Consider the following 21,460-nt stretch of genomic DNA (forward strand, 5'->3'; position numbering starts at 1 on the left):
TACCTGAAGGAAAAATATCCCAGGGTAAGAATTCCAAGCAGTGTAGGAAGAAGAAAAGAAGAAGAGGGATACCTGGGGATCAGGCCCCTCAACACAGGCTAACTCCTGCTGCTCACAAGCTGCTACTCTCAGCTATCAGTTGGGGAAAAAATGGAGATTAACTGTGATCCATTTGCTTTCTCTGGGATGGAAACTTCTTCCTGTTTCACAACTGGGAGCCCAGAGCTAGCTGTGTCTGAGATGGCCCTAGCAGCCACGAGTTCCAGAGAAGGAGGCTAATGCCCTTCATTGAGTGCCTGCAGGGTGCCGGCACTGTGTTCACTGCTTTACATGCATTACCTCATTCAGTCCTTCCAGATGCGTAGATGCTTTTATTATCAGCCCATCTTATAAATGAGAAAACTGAGCCTCAGAGATGTTCAGCAACTTCCATATTGACAAAAGGGAGATTTACACCCGGGTTTCTCTGACTCCAGAGTCCCCCTGGAAGCTCCGGGGTTTGCGATGCTGGGGTCAGGTCAGGCTGGCGCAGCACCCTCCTCCTTCAGTTCCCAGTCGCAAGGATGCTCCAGCTCCAAATGTTTAGATTTCACTGCCTGAGCATTCCTGAGGGCCTCCAAAGTCCTGAAAGGGAAAAGATCAGTTTGCAGGATAAGGAGGGAATGAAACTAACTCCTCACCTCAGTTCCTCCATTCAGACTAGCCTGGGAGGGAAGCGGGGGAAGTCCAAAGTCCCTGAATTTCCGGGCCTGTACCTCCCAGTGCAGGAACTCTCCAGCGCCCCCTGGTGTTCCTCAATACCATCGAGTTCTCCCAAGGATTCCTCTGTAGCGTGGACTGGAACATCCCATCACAGGGATGGAGAAAACAGAGTGCCGTTGCCCCCTGAAGCCATCAGGGAAATCCTAGAACTGGAACTGGAACCCAGAGCTCCTGGCCACCGGCTCTTTCAGCAGCATCACCTTCTACTCCTGTTGTCCTCCATAGTGGCTGACTGGCCCAGCAGTCAATGTCACCTTTATTATATATGATCTAAGTACTTACTATATTACAAGTCCAATACACACTATTAAGTGTGCCACACTCTATTAGAAGCGCAGTGATACTGTATTATATATCAAGTTCCATCAGGTCAATATAGAAAATGGGAAGTTTCTACTGGCATTCCCTGTTATTTTGAAATGGAATCCTAGCACCACTGCTGCCCCCATCTCCACTGCATATTTGAAAGCCCAGTCCTCTCTCCTCTGCCCGCTGTTCCCGCAAGACAGGCTTTCTCCCCAAAACTCAGTCCCACCACCTCATTCACAGGAATGTCAACAGGCACAAGGAGATAAAGTCTCTTGGGATACAAATGCTACTTAATGTGGGGGGTGGAGGAGGTGACAAGAGAAGAGAGAAAACTACCAAATGCCCTTCAGGCCACCAGTTTTTCTCTAATGGAGTATAGGAAATGACAGCAGGAGAGAGCCTGGTTAGCTCTAAGCCTCCCACAGGGATGGAGCCAGAGTTTATGTAGGAATTGCTCACCTTTGATGACTGTGATGATTGGGGCAGGTTGGTCTCACCACAAAGTGATAGACGGCAGGGGTCTCAGATTAGTGGCAGGCAAGAAGGGGAGATGTCAGGACTGGTAGGCAGCCCCACTGAGCCACCTCTCAGATACCTGGAATAAGCTCTTCTGCTCAGTTTTCAGTTTCTCATACTACCTCAGGTCTTGGTCCTGAAAGAGAGAAAGGGGTGTCGGCTCTGCTGCCCCCTGGAGGGCTGACTTTTCACCCCAGAGTAAAGATGTGGTTGGCCGCCTGGCACTGGAGGAGCTGCAGATCTCAGGAGGTACAGAGTCCGCAGGGAGCTGGTTGTGGGGGAGAAGGAAGGGGTAAGAGGTTGAGGGCTTGGGGGTAGAGGAGCAGTGGCTGAAGGGATCAGGTAGTCCAGATCAGGACGTGGAGATTCACCCACAAGCCCTGACAATAACTCAGCCAGGTTCCTGGAGGGTCTCAAGGGCTGGGAAAGGTGGAGTGGTGCCTGCCCCACTGCCTCCGTGGAAGGCCAAACGAGCCCTCGGTGTGAATCCGGAGAATGAGAGAAGTGCAGCCCCAGCTCCACTCCACACCCCCTTCCTGCCTATAAATAACCCCAAGTGTCACTTCAAAGAGGACCGGGAGCGCGGGAGAGGGGCTCCCGGGCCGGCGGGCTGGGGCCGCCGGACCTGCTCACCACGACCCCCACCCCGGGCGAGTTTGCATAAATAAACAAATTCAAGCCGTCGGCCCCGCGGGAGGTGGAGGAGGAGTGAGGAGGAGGAGGAGGGAGGGGGGCGGGAGAGATTAGTTTGGGAAGTAGCACGGATTGCTCATCCGATCCGTGCAGCCGCAGGGAGTGTGTCAAGTTACAGAGGCGCCGGAATCGGCCCCAGCGCTCCTCGCCAGCCGCCACTACCCACCTCTGCCCATGGGGCCCTCCATGTGCGCCCCTTCGCCCGGGGACTGAAACAGGCTGGCCCGGGAGACACGAGGCGCCCAGGAGGACTGACAGCGCGGCACCAACTGCTCTGCAGACTCTTAAAGGGAAAGACTGGGCGGAGAGAAGGAGAGCCGGTCAGATTCCCCTAACTTTCCTGGACTTGGAACGTTCTTCGAAATAACTTTTTTTCTCACCTAGGTGTACCCCAATTACCGCTGGTTGTGCTTTTTCGGCCCTTCCCCTCCTACTGCTAATTTTTCCGTCCTCTTTGCCGGGAGCAACGGAAAGGGACGTTTTCCAGCGATACAAGCCCTTTCCCCCTTGCCCCGCAGTTTGGATACAGCCTTTTGGCAGCAGCTGTCGCCTTTATTTATTCTATTTATTTATTTATTGGTTCTCAAGACGTGAGAGGATGGTAGCGGAGAGCACCCACAAAGCGGCAGCCACTGGTGCCTGCGGCCCTAGGGAGTTGGGCGCGCCCGGGACGGTGGCTCTGGCGGCGGCGCGGGCGGAGCGCGGCGCACGGCCGCCGAGTCCAGGGTCGTGCGGGCTGCTGGCGCTGGCCCTCTGCTCGCTGGCACTCAGCCTGCTCGCCCACTTTCGGACGGCGGAGCTGCAGGCCCGGGTGCTGCGCCTGGAAGCGGAGCGCGGGGAGCAGCAAATGGAGACGGCTATTTTGGGACGAGTGAACCAACTGCTGGACGAGGTCTGTGCTCTTTGTTGCTGGCTTTTATTCCTCCCCGCGGCGCCCCCTCGCGCAGCCTCCAAACTGTTCAGCCGGTGTCCGCGGGCGCTAGCTGTCTGCGAGCCCCGGGTTCGTGCGAGTTGCCTGCGGGAGGGGTCGGGGACACGGACAGACGCTGCCCTGCCAGGGATTCGGAGGACCTAGTGGGCAAGAGCATGACCCCGCGACTCCCGCCTCCGGCAAGCTCTCCCGGCGTTCAGCGCTGGGAGCGTCCTGGGCGCGCCGGGCAGGTGGAGGAAGGCTGGGTGCGCGGAGGCTAGCAAGCTCCACTCCTCCCTTTCGGGACCTGGCGGGGTGGTGTGACAGCCGCCCCGCGCCCACGCAGCGGGAAGCGCGCCCAGAGGCCCAGGCTGAGGCTTACTGAGCCCCGTGGCCCTCCCCCTCCACCCCTTAAGGACGGGGGGTTGCGGGAAGAGGGGACAGTTCTTGCAGGGGGTGGTGCCCTGGTCTCTGCTCACTGGCCCAGGCCGCTACGATCCAAGTGTGGGTCTCCTGACTCTGCTGTCCTTGGCCGCAAATTAGTCCACACCTTCTTGTTCCTAAACCAGGTTTCTTATTTTTCTGGAAAAAGGATGCTTTCTCCCATTCTCCAAATTTTCTTGATCCAAGTAGATTAAACGCTACTAGTGTATCAGGTAGCTATGGCAATCTTGGGAATACAGAAAAAGGCTGTCCCCTCCCCAGGAAGGAGGGACATGCAGCCTCTTTGTGCCACCAGAGGAAAGGCTGGGCCTTGGCGGGGTGAGGCCTGATGATCTGTGGGAATCTGGACAGCACAGGGGATCCAGGGCCCAGATGGAGAGGAGGACAGGCAGGTGGGGGCTGCAGCAGTCTGGGAAGAGGTCCTGGAGCAGGTCCTGGCCATGGAAGGTGCTGACCATGGAAGGTTTCCATGGGGAAGAAATGGGAGAGGATCTCTTACTTAGCTGGAGGGAGTGTGCAACAGTAAAGACCACAGTGGTAGAGTCCAGAAACCCTGGGTTTTTATCTCCACTCTGCTACTTGGAAACTTGGGACAAACGCTCCAACCCCTCTGAACATGCAAAACAGTGCTGATGTAGCAAACACTGGAGCACAGCTCTACCTGTGGTGGGTGGGGTGCTGTGAGCATTTTGGCAAGATGTACCTGTTCCCTACAGCCAGGCTCCTCTCAGCTGCCTCTGCCAGGCTCTCACCTGCTGGAGCAGTTCTCCAGGGTGGCCAAGGAGAAGGAGATTGCAGAGCCAGAGCAGAGAGGGCGGTCACAGGGCAAGCTTACTGGCGCTAGTGGTGCACCCATGACTGCTGCTGTCAGCTCATTCCCACGCCCTGCCAGCCTCCAGGGAATCCGGAGAGCTCCATCGGGTCGCCCATGGTCCCCTGGGCCTGGGGTGGAGGTGGGGCATCTCTGGGCTCAGGCAGTGTGAGCCCAGACTGGCTGGGTGGTGAAGAGGGTGTCAGGGCAGTGAGAGCTCCTCCAGGTATCTTGGGGGTCCTGGCTGCTGAGGGATAAAGCGTCTGATTTGCAGGGTTTAGCGCAGCCCCTCTGTCCATGCTTTCCCCTTCCCAGACCTTCCTGCTGGCCTGACCATGCCCTGGCCTTTCCTAGCTCCTTGCTTCCGCTGCTTCAGACTTAGCCATGCCAAGTCGTATACTCTAGGGGCCTTGGGGCTGTATGGTGGATACTATTGTATGCTCACTCCTTCCCTCCAAGCTGCAGCTCCGTATTTACCCTACTGAATGTAATCTTTTCAACTACTAGATATCAAAGTTATCCCAGAGAACATCTGAACTGAACCCCATTTTTAAGGTGGGGAAATTGAGCCCAGAGTCACATAGTGAGGTCCAGGACTAGAACCTCAGCCTCCTGGCCCTGTATACAATGTTCTTTGCACTGTATCCTGCCATCTTTTTTTTTTTTTTTTTTTTTTTTGGTCTATTCTCATTCATTCATTCAGTAAATGTTTATTGAGAGCCTGCTGTGGATCAGGTATTGTGGGAGACACTTTTGCCCTCCTAAACTTACAGGGAAGTAGTGCACAAAGAAGAAAATGGGTAGTGACCATGTCGTGTACAAAGAAAAAAAAAAGCTACAATAGTGAAAGAAGAGAGGGGCCTGGGGAATGCATTACAGGCAGCATTGTCTGATGGTGGTGGCAGTCATGGCAGCCTTCCTTAGGGAAGTGATTTTCAAATGAAGAACTGAAGGATGAATAGGAGTTTGCCAGGCAAAAGTGGGTGAGTGAAGCCTTGTTCTAAGGGGACAAAGGGAACAGTCTTTGAGGCTGGAGGCCAGAGGGAATTGGGAGAAGTGTGGGAAGTCCAGGACCCGGGAGGACTGGGAGGGTGAGGAAGTAGGAGATGTGGCTGGAGAGAGACGGGCAGCTCAGGTCAAGAGGGGCCTTAGAGAAAGTTAGATCTAAATAAGAGTAACAGGGAGACATTGAAGGGTTTTGAGCAAGGCAGTTATGCCCCTAGAGTGAGTGCTTATGGCTGGCAAACCAGTAAGGCCAAAGAGGAGGCTGCTGCAGGCCAGAGGGGACAATGAATGGGGGTGAAAGTAGGATCAGAGAGGGGTGACTGGAAATGGTGGCTGAGGTCAATAGGGGAAGATGCTGGAGCCAGAGGAAGGGAACTGTGCCACAGGTGGATGGTGTGAGTGGCCTTGTCTGTGGGTGCCTTCTCTGTGCTCCTGGAGGGACACCCTAGTGTTGGACTGTCCAATACAGAAACTGCTATTCATATGCAACTCATTACATTTAAACAAACTAAAATTAAATAAAATTTAGATTTTAGCTTGTCTGTTGCAACAGCCTGGTTTCAAGTGTTCAGTGGACACTGCAGCTAGAGACTATGGAGCTGGACAGTAGAGAGAAAGAATATGCACATCCTCGCAGAAAGTTCTATTGGCCAGTGCTGTGCTATGAGCAGCTTCCAGGCCTGCAAAGCAACTTGAGGGGACCATCCTGGGCCTTTCCCTGTATAGGTGTGTTCTCCCAGGTCTGAGCAAAGGGCAGAGGAGAGGAATGGGTAAGGCAGAGAATTGGGACAGGTAGAAACCTGCCACGGGAGAGGAAAATTCAGAGACAAGAGAGGGGAAATGATTTTCTTACAAAACAATTCTCCAAAATGGAGGTGCAGAAGGTGCCTGTCCTCACGGGGCACACAGGCATCTGGTGAGTCTGGGGGCCAAGACCAGGATTCTAGATGGGCTTTGCCAGTCGTGTGGCCTTAGGCAAACCATGCTACACTCCTGCACTTCAGGTTCATCTTCCATAAAATCTAGGCCCTGCCTCCCTCCTGGGATTGGGGACAGATCAGAGACTTCACTAAAAGGTGCCATCACCAAAGACCATGCTCAAGACCAGATGAGTGCTCAGGGAGGGCTCTTAGGGACCTGGGGCAGGCAATCGTTGGAGCAGGCAGGACTGGGCCACTTCCTAAAGAATGGGAGAAGGACACTGGGGAGGGCAAGCCTGGTGAGGCACACGGCCTGTGCAATGAACTGGGGGTGGGACTCCAGGGCACACGCATGTCACCCATGCCAATGGGGAAAGCAGGTGATGTGGCAAAGACTGTGTCTATGAGGCAGAAGGAAGAGGGAGCTGCAGGGAGGGCCGGCCAAGGGGACCCAGGGGGACAGGAGGCCTGAGAGGGGAGCCAGAGGCAGATCCCAGGGGACCAGCCCACGACGGGGGTTGTGCAGAGCCGGGACTGGAGGATGGCAGGAGCCGGCTCTGTGGGGAACCAGGAGTGTGCTTTCCAGACCTCAGGCCCCAGCTCTTCCCCCATCAGTGCCTCTCTCCTGGTCTGGGACCGTTAACGAGCAGTCCAGCTGCCTGTTATTTGATTTGCTTGCTGTGAGAAAGAAGCTGGAATGTCCCAAATGGAGAAAATCAGATGACACCCGGGACTGGGCAGCCGTGTGCAGCGAATGAGAAAGGAGTGGAATTTAAAAGAGCCAAATGCTGGGCCGGGTGCGGTGGCTCACGCCTGTAATCCCAGCACTTTGGGAGGCCAAGGTGAGTGGATCACCTGAGGTCAGGAGTTCGAGACCAGACTGCCAACATGGTGAAACCCCAGCTCTACTAAAAAATACAAAAATTAGCTGGACATGGTGGCGGGCACCTATAATCCCAGCTACGCGGGAGGCTGAGGCAGGAGATTCGCTTGAACTGGGAGGCGGAGGTTGCAGTGAGCTGAGATTGAGCCATTGCACTCCAGCATGGGCGACAGAGCAAGACTCCATCTCAAAAAAAAAAAAAAAAAAAAAAAGAGCCAAATCCATTTTCTAGGCCCAAGGGGAAGCAGAGGAGGGTCTCAGCAGCCACTTTTAAGGTGAGTTTTGGGAGATGCCAGTTAGACTCCTCACCCCCAATGATAACATCATAAACTGTACTAGAAACGTACCATAGTTATAGGGTACATACAGGGGCCAATGCTATGTGTGTTACCATTGTATCTCTTTCAATCCTCGCAAATTCCCTAAGGGACTGACATTCACACCACCCCGTTTTACAGATGAGAAGACTGATGTCACTGTACCTCCCTCCCACTATCTCTGATTCATTCCTTTGAATGTTAAAGAATCTCCTGGGAGAGGAAGTGGTTAAAACCTCCAGACTAAAATGTTGAAGAACCCCAGGCACACTCCTTCATCCCTAAAAATAACAACAATTATAATAACGTATCTCATGTTTATATGATGTATGATTTTGGTGCAAAAGTAATTTCAGTTTTTGCCATTGAAAGTAATGGCAAAGAGATATAGGGGACAGATATAGGGGAGGGATCAAAGCAGCAGCTGAAAGATTGGGGCTCTGGATGGGGTCCTTTAGGACTGAAATGCTGGGATGAGGATGGGAAGAAACTCTTAAAGGGGAAGTGCATGTGTGCTAGGGTGGGTAACCTGTGCACAGTGTCCTGTGCTGACCACAGCTGCCTGGACCTCAGTATATGGACAGACTCTGGATCCAGGTTTCCTCAAATGCAGCCAGCACAAGATGGTACCAGAGGAGTCAGGGGTGGGATCCAGCGCCCAGCAGGCATCTCTCCTCCACCACACCTTCCCCTTTCCAGACGATTAACTAGGTCAGCAGTGGCCCGTACATGGCTTGGGTGTGCACTACTCCCCATCCCAGGGCTCTCAGCAGACATTATTAATCAATTGCTGTACACTTTTCCATGGAGCTTACATGCAACCTCAGAATCCTTTTCAACAGTGTTCCAGGAAGCTGCTACTTACTAATGAGGGTTAGTGTTCAAGATGAAGAGCTATTTCATAAGTCTAGATTTCGTTTTTTTAATAACAGGTGCTTGCTATAAAGGCAGGGAGAGTTATTAGAGCTCTGCAGCGTCTCCAAAGGCCTTCGAACTAGGAGATAACTCTGAACAGACTGAGGACCTCAGGAGGCAGCCAACCCTCATAGGAAGGCGGTGGGGAAAACCAAAAGCACCTCAAACACCATTCCATCTGCCCTAAGCACAGCTTTACGGTTGGGTAACTCCCAGAAAGCTGCCTTTTCCCCTTCTTCTTAATCACTCTAGACTTGCCCCACTGCCCTCTGTAAAGCCTCCTCGAACCACTCCAACCCAATATGGGCTCCCTCCCTGCTCCCACTTCCTGTGGCTCTTCCTTGGTTGTACCAGACATTTAGCTCAGAGAAGGAAAATAGACATAGCATGTGGTGTTGGCTTTCCTTATCCCAAACCATAGAAGGTGCTACTCATCACTCAACACACTCTTTCCCCTTCAGCCTAGGTAGGCCTCAGAATCCTTCTCAGCACAGTCCTCCGGTGGCACAGGGAATGGCAACCCAGGCTGCCACTCCCGTCCATTAGAGTCAGTGCACAAGAGGAAATCCATTTGCCATTCATGGCTCAACCCAACCACATTGTACAACGGTCTCTCTATGTGACCACACAGGACCCGATGACAGCAATAGAGGCATGCAGTCTTGGGTCCCTTATTAAGTCTAGCCCAGGACTTTGCACATAGTAGGCAGCTCTCACAAATTAGCTGTTGATATAAGGTCCCCCTGCTAGAGGCTGGGGAAGGTCTCTTAGTCAGCCTTCCTCGCAATGTCCCCGGCCCTGGACCCAACTGTAGGCTCAGCATTTGCTCCAGGGGTGTTTCTCAGCAACCAGCAGAGGATGAGATGATTGACTTCTGTGTGTCCAGGCTGCAAGATGCATCCTGGCTGGGAGAGCAGAAAAGGCTCGGTGATGTGTTCCCCATTGGGCAGAGAAGCTGGGAGCACCCACCCCCTCCCATCCTCTACTCTCAAGGTCAGGAGCTTCATTTTTACCTGCCCCAGCTGCCTGCCAAGGTTTTTCTTTAGAGTCAGGGGGTGGCAAAATGGTGAAGCAGACAACACCATGGCATTCGAACCCCTGCCACTAACTGTGTGACCTGAACCTCAGTACCCTGATCTGAAAAATGGAGATGATGACATCCTCCTTACAGGGTTGTTGTAGGATTAAATGAAATCATTTGGCTAATGGCAACTGTAACCATTGCCACCTCTCTCATCATTGGAGGAGATAATATGGGGCTGCATGCACCTTGTCCACAACTTTTATTGGTGGCTGATGTTTATTGAGTTTACACTGTGTATTGAGCTTACACTTACACTGTGTACCAGGGACTATTCAAAGACCTTTACATCTATTGATTCACTAAATTCTCACAATAATCCTATGAAGTGGTTACTACTGTTACTATTCCCTTCTTACAGAAGAAAGAATAGAGGCACAGAGAAGTTAAGCAACTTTCCCATGATCACACAGTATGTGAGTAGCATAACTAGGCCTTGAAATCCGGCAGTGTGGCCCAGAGCTGGCATCCTCAGCCACTAGGATATACTTGTCTGTATGAAGTGTCATACCTCTCTAACTCTGCTGAGGCCAGTCAAACCAGCCAGGGGCTGGGGATCTGTTCAGTTTGGTTTGGCTCCCAGAGGCAGTGTTTACTGAACTGCCTTGGCGTCAGGGCTGCACCACCATCTTTGTTGTAGGAAAGACATTGTGAGTGTTGCTAATTACATCAGGCCTTGGTGATGAGCACCCTGAGGGAAGCCCTTGTCCAGCCTTGGCCTCTGGAATGCTTGGGTTTCCCAGGATGGATGGGTTTGTTCTTGTCTCTCAGACTCTGACCTGGCCACTAGGAAGTTTAGCAGCAAATCTGGGGTTCAGCCAGTGGCAAAGGCTTTTGTATGAGCCTTGATCCCAGATCCTATTTGATCACTCTGCCTTTGCTGTTCTTCTACCTTACTGTATACTGTCTGTCTGTCTGTTTGTATCAGCTGCCTGAAGTCTCCCTTTTAGAGCCAGAGAGGGGTAAAAGTTCTGAAGTAACTAAACATTTTAAAGTTACTCTCCCCTCCTTCTCTGATCCAGATGTCCTGAAAGGCTTGCACTTGTACGGGTGATGCTGGTTGCATTAGAATCGCCTGGGGAGCTTTCAAAACACGCCAGGCCAGTTGTTCCCAATACCTGCTACAGATGTCCATGGGTAGGGCTTGGCCGTAAGTGTCTAACGAGCTCCACGGGTGATCGTGTTCTGCGGCTGGGCCTGGCAGGCCCTGAGAATGAGAGAGAGAGAGAGAGAGAGAGACAGGGTCTGTGTGGCCCAGTGCTTGGAGCTCCCTGTGCAGTGAAACCCAGACCTCCTTACGTGGGTCCCAAGCAGTGCTTGAGGGGCTGAGGGGCAGTGACGAGGCTCACGGTGAGATGTCAACAAAAGTCTCCTTGTGCACTGGGAGGTTTGAAGAAGGGCAAGCAGCAGGCTTTTCACTGTTGTTTCCCAAAAACAAAATCAACTGAGGTTTGCCCTCCAGGAAGCCTCAGAAATCCTCCTTCCACCTCTTTGGGTTGGGTTCTGCCCCTCCCAGAAACAGTCTATTGAGCCCTCAGTCAGAGGAAGTCAGCAGGCTTCTCCAGGGGAAACTGAGGCCTGGGTCTGGGGAGGCTAGGGTGGATGGGGTCACCAGCTGCGCTGGGTGTTGTCTGGGCTGCTGGCAGGCCCCGGCAGCAGCCCCTGCTGACACTCCCGCTCTCCCATCCACAGCTCTGGGTGTGGGGCCTCCTTGCAGAGATGCTGCCTGTGGCAGAAGGGGTGGGCCTGCTGGCAGGGGGTGCTCCCCTGGTCCTTCAAAGAGCAAGGGCCAGTCGAGCACAAAGGGGCGGAACTGCCTGCCAGAGAGCCTGGGCACGGCCTTTGAGGGGACACTGGGCCCCTGTCTCCCCGCCTGGCAGCTATTGTGGGTTTGCCTGAAACACCACATGGCTGGGGTCCATGTAGGCTGGGCCTCTGCCTCCTTGGCCCTTTCCCATCCTCACTCCCACCCCAGCCTTGCCTGCCTCCTCAAGTCTTGGTCATTCTCCTTTGAGCATTTGTCCAGGCATTTCCCTCTGCCCACACTCTCCTTCCTCCTGCCCGCCCCACCCTCCCTTCAGGCACTTTGGTTTTTTATCTGTTCTTTGGGTTGCAGCAGAAGAACCTTGCTGCCCCTAAAAGCTGTTGTGGGACCTGAACTTCTGCCATAGAAGGACTTTGCACCTGTGGCCCTCTGTCAGGCTGCAGATGCTCTGTGAAGGCACCTCTATAGCACCAGGTCGTGCTCTGATAAGGTGGCCTATAGGGCAGGTCAGAAAGGTTGACCTCTTGGGACAAGGATGCAGAAAGGGGGCTGGGTTAAAGGGGCATTTGCCAGGGCTCTTCCAGGAATAGCTTCATCCACCTCCCCTTGAACTGGCATTTGAGGTTTCCTGGAGTTGGGGGTAGCTCTGTGACACGGGAGGTCAGAGGGTGCTCCTGACACCTCCAGCCTCAGCCAACTCCATAGAATCAGGAAGGGCCTTCATAAGTCAAGTGCTGCTCTAGGAATTTCCTACAGCAGCCTTGGTCCTTCAGCTTACACCTCAGTGATGGGGAGCTCACTACCTTATATGGCTGACTGTGCCATGGTAGGACATCTCTGGCTCTTAATGTCATCAGAGCCCCAGCCAATCTCTACGCCCACCAACCCGCAACTCCAGCATGTCTTAAAAGCACCTCAAACTCTACCTGTCTAAACTGAGCAGGAAATCCACCCCTCACCAGCATCCCTTCATATGTGAGCACACTGGCCTCCAGCCACACCACCGCGGCCCTCCTGTCCACACCTTCTCAGCTTCTGCAGACCTGTCCGCTCCTCTCCATCCCCGCCTGCCCTCCCCAGCCCGACCCCCTAACTCATCTGCTCTCACCCATGCTGTCCTGACTCTCTTATCCACACAGCAGCCAGAGGGGACCTTTTAGAAAACTAAATGCAATCATGCCATCTCCCTGATTGAACTCTTCAGTAACTCCCTGTTGCTCTCAGGCTGGAGAACACATTGCTAAATGCGACCCATGCAGCCTTCAGGTACAGCCCTTATTACCCTCTCCAGCCTCATGGCTCACCTGCCCTTGCTTCTGGAGTCCAGCTACACGGTGGAGCACAGATTCTGGAACCAGGTTGCTGGGTTCAAGACCAGCTCTGCCAATTACTGACGATGCGACCTTGGGCAAGTTATTCAAGCTCTCTGTGCCTTAGGTTACACCTCTGTAAAATAAGGGTAATGATAATAAGAGTACTTTTATGAGGGTTGTTTTTAGGATTAAAAAAAGTTAAGACATAAAGTGCTTTGAGTAGTGACTGGTACTCCAGTAATAAATCATCCAATCTCCTTGAAAGAGCCAAGTTTCACCTCTCACAGGCCTAGAGTCAAGGTGTGGGCTCTGAGCCAGGCTTCCTGGGTTCAAATTCTGCCTCTGTCCTTTCAGGCTGCATACTGTCTTGCAGGTTACTTGGCCTCTCTCTGTCTTAGTTTCCTTGCTCATGAAATGGGTTGCAGTGAGTGCTGGGTGAATAACATTAAGCTGGTGCAAAAGTAATTGCTTTTAATTGCTATTAAAAGTAATGGCAAAAACTGCAATTACTTTTGCACCAACCTAATACATGCAAGATGCTTGCCTGGCTCCTAAGAAGCACATTATTGGGTTAGCTTTTAGCCACTCCCGTATGCCTGGGCCCCTCACCTGGTGAGTTACTGCTCAGCTTCAGATCTTGGCTCATGTCTCACTTTTCTGCCATAACCCAGACTAGTCCATGCCCCAGCTGGCTCTCAGCTCCTTGCCCCTTTTGGCCACAGGTCTCATGACAACGGCTGCTCCACATTGATGTGTGTGATTTGTAGGCTCTTCTGTTCCCATCCCTAAATGACAAACTTCATGGGAGCGGCCTCAGTGTCTGCTTTGCATAGCAAGGTTCCCAACATTAACCGCTAGCACATCGTAGATAGTCAATACCCACTTGTGAAAGGCAGGAAAGGAGGAAAGAGGTCCCCAACATTCACCCCAGGACTCTTACTCTCTGCCGTTTCCTTCTTTGTGGTTGGGGGCCCCTGCCTCATCCTGCACCAGGCCCAGAGATGACCCCTGGACCCCTGAGATCCTTGAGGTCCTGAGCCCCTTGCCAACCTGCCCCCTACGCACACCATCAGCTCCTTGACTCCCTGTGGCAGCAGCAGGGTCTCAGGTTAGCTAGAAGGAAGGACTTCCTCATATGAAGGCTGCAAAGCTCACATGGGGTATGTGCCTCCTGTCCCTGACTTTTTTCTGAACCGTAGAACCTGGGACCACATCTGTCTGTGGTTCTGGTGAGATAGGGAGGCAGAGGGAGACAGAGGCAGTATGTGCTATCCGGAGGACCTGCAGGCCCCTGTTTCATGACCGGAGTCTGTGATCAGGCGCCAAGTCCACTGCATGAAGAGAACTGTTGAGGTAGGGAGAAGACAGCTCCTAAGGCACCCCTGTGGCACCCCCTCGCTGTCCCCAGCACACAGGCCCCTGCAGCAGCCCTGGCAAGTTCAGTTTTGGTGGTTGTGGGTTGGATGTCTTGATTTCCTCCGCTTTGATTTCACCCTGCCAAGCTGCCTGTGCCCTGGGGCACGTGGCTACATGTGGGCCCGTCCCTTTAACCCCTTCTGTGGAGACATCCCTCTCCTGCAGTCCCTGGGATGTAGCCCATGGAGCCAGCACTGAGCAGCCAGGTCCTGCCTCTATACCTCCTCACGGGAATGCCCTCCCTACCCCGTGCCCATTTATCCCAATTCTGCCAAAGCCCACCTCCTCCTGGGACTACAAGGATGAGTCCTAGAGGGCTGACCTAAAAGTAAGTAATTCGGTTCGAGTGTGGATCCAGACATCTGACCTGGGCCCCTGACATCCGAGGGCCAGCTCAGTCTGCAATGGGGCAGCCAGCCCAGCAGCAGTTATGCTGCAGGATGATCAAAAGGCCTCTAGCAGATGGGATCAAGCCCCCGCCCTGTGCCAGGCATTATGATCAGAGTGCTGGCACAGGGACTGGAGCTTTGCCTGCTGTGGTCATTTCAGCGGGCAGCTCCTCATCCTTCAACTCCTAGTTCTCAGGGTCAAAAGGCAGGGCTGCAGGTCAGACCCTCCTCACTCACCCTCCCTTTCCAGGAGAGGGGTTCTGAGTTTCCCAGGAGGAGAAGGGACATGGCAAGTGCAAAAAACTTGACCACTTGTCGCAGTGGTGCACGCCATGGGGCCAGGGCAGCAAAGATCAGGCCAGCCTCATTACAGCAGGTGGGAGGAGGCAGGCCCGGCACTGGCTTAAGAGAGAAGTGGCCTTCACCTGGCCACCAAGCAAAACAAGCTGGCAAAACAGGTGCTCACCCTCCTCACATCTGGATACCTCTGCTTGTTTTCTAGCCTCATCCCATTTTGTCCTGCCAGCTGTCTTGTGTAGTCTAGCAGATCACTTAGATTATCCCCATTTTATGGATGAGAAAATCAAGGTCCAGAAGGGTTATAGATTTTGCTTAATACACAGTTAGTAGGAGAGTTGGGACTAGGCCCCAAGGCTCTGGCACTTCCAAGCGTAGTCAAGCTGATATGATAAGATTTCAACACTGCCAAGCTCTGCCTACAATAGATGCTTCACTGGAGTTTGGGGGCCATCTGTGCCAACCCAAAAGAGAGTCCCACTCCAGTCTCCAAGGGAATAGGAGGCATGCACTAATAATATCAAAAATCAATCATTCAATGATAGTTTCCTCCTAAAGTGCTTAGCACAGTGGCTGATATATGGAGTTCAATGTGCATAGCTGTTATAATTAATATTAACTCTTGTTTAATAATTCAACCCAAAATTGATCAATACTCCGTGGTTTCCAGGCACTTGCCTCTGTGTTGTCTCATTCAGTCTCCACATCAGCACTCAGGAGGCCGGCAGGGGGTGGTGGGTCATATCCCTATTTTGTAGATTCCCCTGAAGGGAGGTGCCAGGCTCAAGGTCACAGCTGCAGGTCTCACCTGGCTTCTCCCTCTGGGCTGTGTCTATGCCACAGCTTGGACCACTCCACATATTGCAGAGGCCCAGGTTGGGCAGGGACCCTTTAAGATCCCTGAGGCAGGGAGGGAGTGTCCCCTAAACCCAAGGCCAGACTGGAGCCACATTCTCTGGGGGGAGTGAGTAGCTGCCTGGCATTTTCCCTTTGATACTGATACAGGCATTTTAATAGCTGCGACCGATCAGGCGGGTGATGTTTCAGCCCTGGCCACACAGGGCATTCCAGGAGGCCCTAGCTGCCAACAGGGGCAAAGCAGGAAGGTTTTTCTACCCAGCATAGCTAGGGGTCCACCCTAGGGCCTCATCTTGGGGACGTCTCACCATGGGTCTCAAAGTCAGATGTCAATGGGGGCCAGGCTGGTGGCCTAAGTAGGTGAAGCTGGCTTTGGAGAGAGAATACTTTGGTGGCCTAGATGGCACATATCCATCTGAAAGGGGCAACCATCACGCAGCATCACCTGATTGTACATGCTCAGTGTTGCCAGGTCTCCCATCATGCAAGAGAGACCAGAGATCAGAACTGGATGTGAAATCCCCTGATGTGTGAACAACCAATATTTATTGAGCACCTACTATGTGCCAAGCCCTGTTTTAGGTGCAGTGAATAGAACAGAACAAAGTATCCAGGTCCTTGTTGAACTTACATTCTAGTGGTACAAAGAGACAATAAGTAAGATAAATAAGCAAAAAAAAAGAAAAAAAAAAAATCCTAAGGAGGAAATAAAACAAGGGGGTGTGCTGGGGGAGGAATAATTTTTGGGGAGGGGGTGCAGGAGGCAAGGAAGGCCTAACAGCATGCCGGGTAGGTAGCTGGGAAGAGAGGTAGCTGGGAAGAGAACACTCAGGCAGAGAGCCCAGTAAGTGTGAAGGCCCTGAGGTAGAAGAAAGCCCAGCATGTTTGAGAGCTTCAGAGGCCTGTGAGATTACCCTGGCTGCCATGTTGAGAAAGGTCTGCAGGGGCACTGGCAGAAGTCGAGTATTCATTAGAATGCTATCACAGTAATTAGGCCAGAGACGACGAGCTTTGGACCAGGTGGTAGTCATGGAGTTGGTGAGAAGGGGTCAGATCTCAGACGTGTCTGGCAGGTAAAGAACTGGAATTGCTGGTAGAATGGGTGTAGGGTGAGAGAAATAGACATCAATGATAATTGTGAGGTTTTGAGCAACTGGTGGGATGGGGAAGTTGATGGTAGGGGCAGGTCCAGGGAGGAGTTGGGAGAGTCTATGAGAAGCTCAGTTTTGCCAGGCTAATTCTGAGATGCCTATGAATGGCCATATCAAGCCGGCAGCCAGATAGATGTATCTGAAGTTTTGGAGGAAGGAATAGGTTGGAGGGCATCATCCTGCATAGATGGCTTTGAAGCCATCAGACTGGATGAGGTACCCTAGGGAGCCTAAAGAAAGAAGTGAGACCCTGGATGTGGACCCTGTGATCTCCAACATTTAGCCATCAAGTAGATAAGAAGGAATCAGCATGAGACTGAGAGGGCACAGCCAGGGTGGTAGAAGGGAAATGGGGAGAGTGCATGTCCTGGGAGCCAAGGGCAGGAAGTGCCCTAAGGAGCAGGAGGGGTGAGCAAAGGCTGCAGCCTGACTGAGAGGAGGCAAGAGGACTATCCACCAGATTTGGCAACCCGGAGGTCATTGGCAACCTGCAGGAGAGTTCCTAAGGGATGACAGAGGAAGAGCCAGGTAGGAGTGGTCCAGGAGAGACGTAGGAGGCAGCGAAGGTTGTCATCCAGGAGTTTGTCTAGGGAAAGAGCTAACCAGAGTCAACAGAGGATTATTCTTCTCTTTTCCTTTTTTATGCTGGGAAGAACAACAGCATATTTGCATAATGATTCCGTGAGGATGGGCTAACTACAGCTAAATCCAGCTTGCAGCCTGTTTTTATAAATATATATTTTTTATGGGAGCACAGCCACACTGATTTGTTTCCAAACTGTGGCTGCTTTGGCCTCCGATGGAAGAATGGAGTAGGTGTGGCAGAGATCATGTGGCTCACACAGCCTCAAATATTTACATTTGCCAGTCCCTGATGTAAATGATCCAATCTAGAGGAGGGGATTGATGAAGCAGGAAGGCAGGGGACTTGCTGGCTACAGGAGGGGTTGGCCCTTGTGGAAGCACAGATGGGGAGCTCAGGAGGAGAGAAGGGTGCTGGCAGGCGCAGATGCAGATGGACGGCACGTGTAGTGGTGGCTGCCTCTGGAAGTCCTCTGCTGCTTACTTTTCTTCTCAAGGTCTTCAGCTGACAATGAAGTTGGGGGAGGGGGTGTTGGTGGTTTGGGGAGAGGAAGTGTGAAAATTCCTAGGACAGTGCAATGGTGAAGCGTTGAGGGAAGCACAGAATGATTGCTGGGCTTCCGTTTGAGATCTAGATCACAAATTTAAAGTAAGATCGGTCAGCGAGGTTGTGTGTTTCTCCCACTTTACCCCGCTGCCTGTGTACAGGGGTGGGGTAGGAGGAGACGTTGGATCTAGCTAGGCTTGTGGCTTAGTGAAGGGGGAGGGTGTCGAGGCAGTGAAGGGTGCAGACAGGGAGTGGTGATAATCACTGTCCGCAGAATTTGAGCCGGGCGCGGAGGGAAGTGACACATGGTGGTGATGGACAGTAAAAAGCTGGTAGGACCCACAGGTTGAAGGTCCTGTGGGATTCGAGGGTCCCTGGGACTAGGGTGTTAGGTCCTTGGGAAATGGAGATCCATGGGCAGAGTGTTGAAGCCTAGACTGTGGCTGGGTTGTGGTACTGTTGAGATTCAATATTCTTTCAAAATAAACTCTGGGCAGGCCAAGAAAACACACCCCAATCTGACCTTGTTTTCTAGCTGTGCCTGTGGTAGCTTTGCCTGCTCAGATGTCTCCATCCCTCCAATCAAGGCTCCCGACTTCCAGGTCCACCCTTCCCACCTGCCTTCTCTCCCAAACTCCAGAGCTGCCTGTGCCTACCCCCGCTGGGCTCCACAAACTTGCCAGCTTCCCACAACCTGCTCTTGCTTCTGTTATGTCCCAGGGGTGGCATGTTGGCTGCCCAAGGCAGGGCCTGGCTCCCACCACCACTCCAAGTCCATCCTGTGCCTAGTTCCTTCTTCCTCCCATGTCTCTTCATTGGGTGATGACCACGACATCCTCCAGAGAGGACCTCAGCCCCAGCGGTCTCACTGGTCTATACTCAACGGGCTGCTGGAGTGACCTTTATATCACCCAAATTTGACCACATGACCTCCTTGCTTAAAGCCTTCGAAGGGTTCCTCCATGCTAGAATCCTTACCTGGGCACATAAGACCTGGTTATTAGTCAGGGTTCTCCAGAGAAACAGAAGCAATAGGCTGTACATAGATGCACAGAAAATGAGTTATCAGAAGAGACTGGCTCATGTGATTATGGAGATGAGAAGTCCCTCAATCTGCCACCTTCAAGAAAGAGGCCCAGGAAAGCCAGTGGTGTAGCTCCACTTAAACCTGAAGGCCTGAGAGCCAGGAGAGCCAATGGTGTAAATTCCAGTCCAAGTCTCAAGGGCCAAGAACCAATTGTGGTGCAGGGGGAGTCGATGTTCGAGGGGAGGGGAAGATGGATAGTCCAGCTCAAGCAGAGAGAGCAGTCTTCCTCCCTCTACCTTATTCTACTCAGGCCCTCAACAGATCAGATAATGCCCACCCACTATGGTGAGGACACTCTTCTTTCCTGAGTCTACTAATTCCAGTGTTAATCAACATACCTAGAAAGAATGTTTTCCCAGCTATCTGGGCATCCTTAGCCCAGGCAAGTTAACAGATAAAATTAACCCTCACAGCTCCCACTCTCCACTCAACACCCAGGCCCTCCAAAGTCTACAGTCCCCTGGACACATCTGAGCATGCTTCTCCCACACCAAACTCAGCTGTTTGCTGATGGACTGTGTCTCATTCTCTATTTTACTCAGTCTCACCAATAGTAGGCACTCAATAAATATAGGAGCTATTGAACAAAAGCATTGAACTTGAAGTTAGAGGACCCGGAATTTAGGCCCTCTGTGGTTTACTTGTTTAAGGCAATTGCCTTTCCCTTTCTGGGTCTTAGTTTCCAGGATTATACAATAGGGCTGACTTCTGGCCTGCCTGTTGCACGGGTAGTGATGAGGGTCAGGTGAAGTCTCAGGAAATGTGAAAGTCACATGGAGGTCTGCCTTAGGTTGGGTTCCCAAGCGAACAGTCTCCAAAGTGGAGGTCTATGAGTAGATGACTTACTTATTTAACTTATTGGCATCAACATAGGAGGGGGAGTGAGGGAAGTAGAGTTGGGCAGAGGAGGGGCTGAACTGTGATACAGTCATGACAGAGGCCCCAGCTGGTCCTGTGGGAGCTCCATAGCTGGGGTGGCCCTAGAGTCAGTCCAAATTGAGGCGGAGGGGCCAGGTCTGCGTTCCTCCCATCTATCAGTAATTAAATATGGATTGCCTTTGGGGGACGGTATGACCCTGATCAAGGCTGCTTCCTTGGGCTAAGAGCAGCTCCCAGAAAGAGGCTCAGCCATCAGCAGCCAACACTCCCAACAGCTAAACCACTGGTCTAATCCTGGGAGACTGGACGGCCCACCACAGCACCCACAAGCTGTGGTGCTTTATGGCTGTCAACAAGCCCGGAACCAGTGGCAGGGATCCATGTTACACATTCAAAATCTCTGCCCCTGCCTTAATGACCTGCCTTCCTGCCCCCCACATTCCTATCCCCTGTCCTCACTCAGATCACTCCAGCCACACTTCGCCCCTTCCTGTTCCTCAGATGCTCCATGCACAATCCTGTCTCTGGGCCTTCACCTCTGCTGTTCCCTCTGCCTGGAACACACTTCCTCCAGATACCAAAGGATTCATTTTCTTACTTCCTCCAGGTACTACATGACTCATTTTCTTACTTTCCTCTGGGTCTTTGCTCAAAGTCCCCTCAAAGAGAGACCTTCCCTGATCCCCTGGTATGAAAAGACCACTTTCCATAACGCTCTGTTCCCTTGCCTTACTTCATTTTTCTCCCAGCATTTATCACTGCCTGTTACATATTTTTTGTTTTCTTATTGATATTTTCTTCCAAGAGAAGTTATGCCCCTCTAGGGCTGTGCCCCATGGGGACGGAGCAGGGGCACCACCCACTCATGCCACAAGCTCTGTCTCCAGCCCAACCCTGTGATGGCAGCTTGCTTAGTGCTGCTGCTGAGTGGGTGACATATCTGATGGTTACAACCTTTAGCCAAAATGCTGCCGACTCCTCTGGTCTTGGCTTGTCAGTCATTGACTGGTTTTGTCCTTGAGCAGACCTGTGTCATGCACCTTCTGGGTGCCAGGCCCCCAGGTGATTGGTGGGGAGGGATGTGGAGGCGGGTTCATGCAGTCCCTTACAGGAAAGCAGCATTCATGAGCCAGGCTCAGAGCTGGGCACCAGAGGGGCTATGAGCAGGCTTTGTCCTGAGGGCTCATTTGTTGGCCCCGCGGCTGCTCTGTGCCCACTTGTAGTTTGGCTTCAACATCCATCCACCTAATTGTTACTCAGCCTCCCCTTTCTAAGTGAGGGTCCCCACTTTGGGGTGTTTCCCTTCTTCTGGTTGCCTTGATCTTGACCCCCTTCTGCTCTCAGAGCCCCCGCCTCCATCTGTCACTGTGTTCCCTCCCCAGGCATTTGCACTCACCTTCCTCCAGCAGGTGGAGCGGGCTTTGTGCCAGGAGGCCAGAGTTCACACCTCAGATCCTCTACATCCTGACTGTAATACCCTCAGCAAATCACTCCGCTTGCTCTGAATCCTTGTGAAACTTTCTGACCTCCCCTCTCCATCCCCAAACCAGAGGTGATATCACCCTTATGACACCTCTCATATTACTTTCTTCACCTCCCTTGTGGCCCAC

The 21,460-nt window shown here is 52.5% G+C and overlaps 1 protein-coding gene across 6 annotated transcripts in view; it reads left to right on the top strand.

The window, feature by feature from the left end:
- Positions 1-2,297: 2,297 nt before the first annotated feature.
- Positions 2,298-21,460, top strand: part of COL13A1 (collagen, type XIII, alpha 1) — a 162,938-nt gene continuing 143,775 nt past the window's right edge. For all 6 annotated transcript variants that reach the window (XM_011991036.1, XM_011991037.1, XM_011991039.1 and 3 more), the window contains exon 1: positions 2,298-3,172. In XM_011991036.1, the coding sequence (XP_011846426.1) occupies positions 2,879-3,172 (294 nt within the window). In that variant the 5' untranslated portion in view covers positions 2,298-2,878. The remainder of the gene's footprint in view (positions 3,173-21,460) is intronic.

Source organism: Mandrillus leucophaeus, unplaced genomic scaffold, assembly GCF_000951045.1.
Source record: "Mandrillus leucophaeus isolate KB7577 unplaced genomic scaffold, Mleu.le_1.0 Scaffold39, whole genome shotgun sequence".
Taxonomy (NCBI): Eukaryota; Metazoa; Chordata; class Mammalia; order Primates; family Cercopithecidae; genus Mandrillus; species Mandrillus leucophaeus.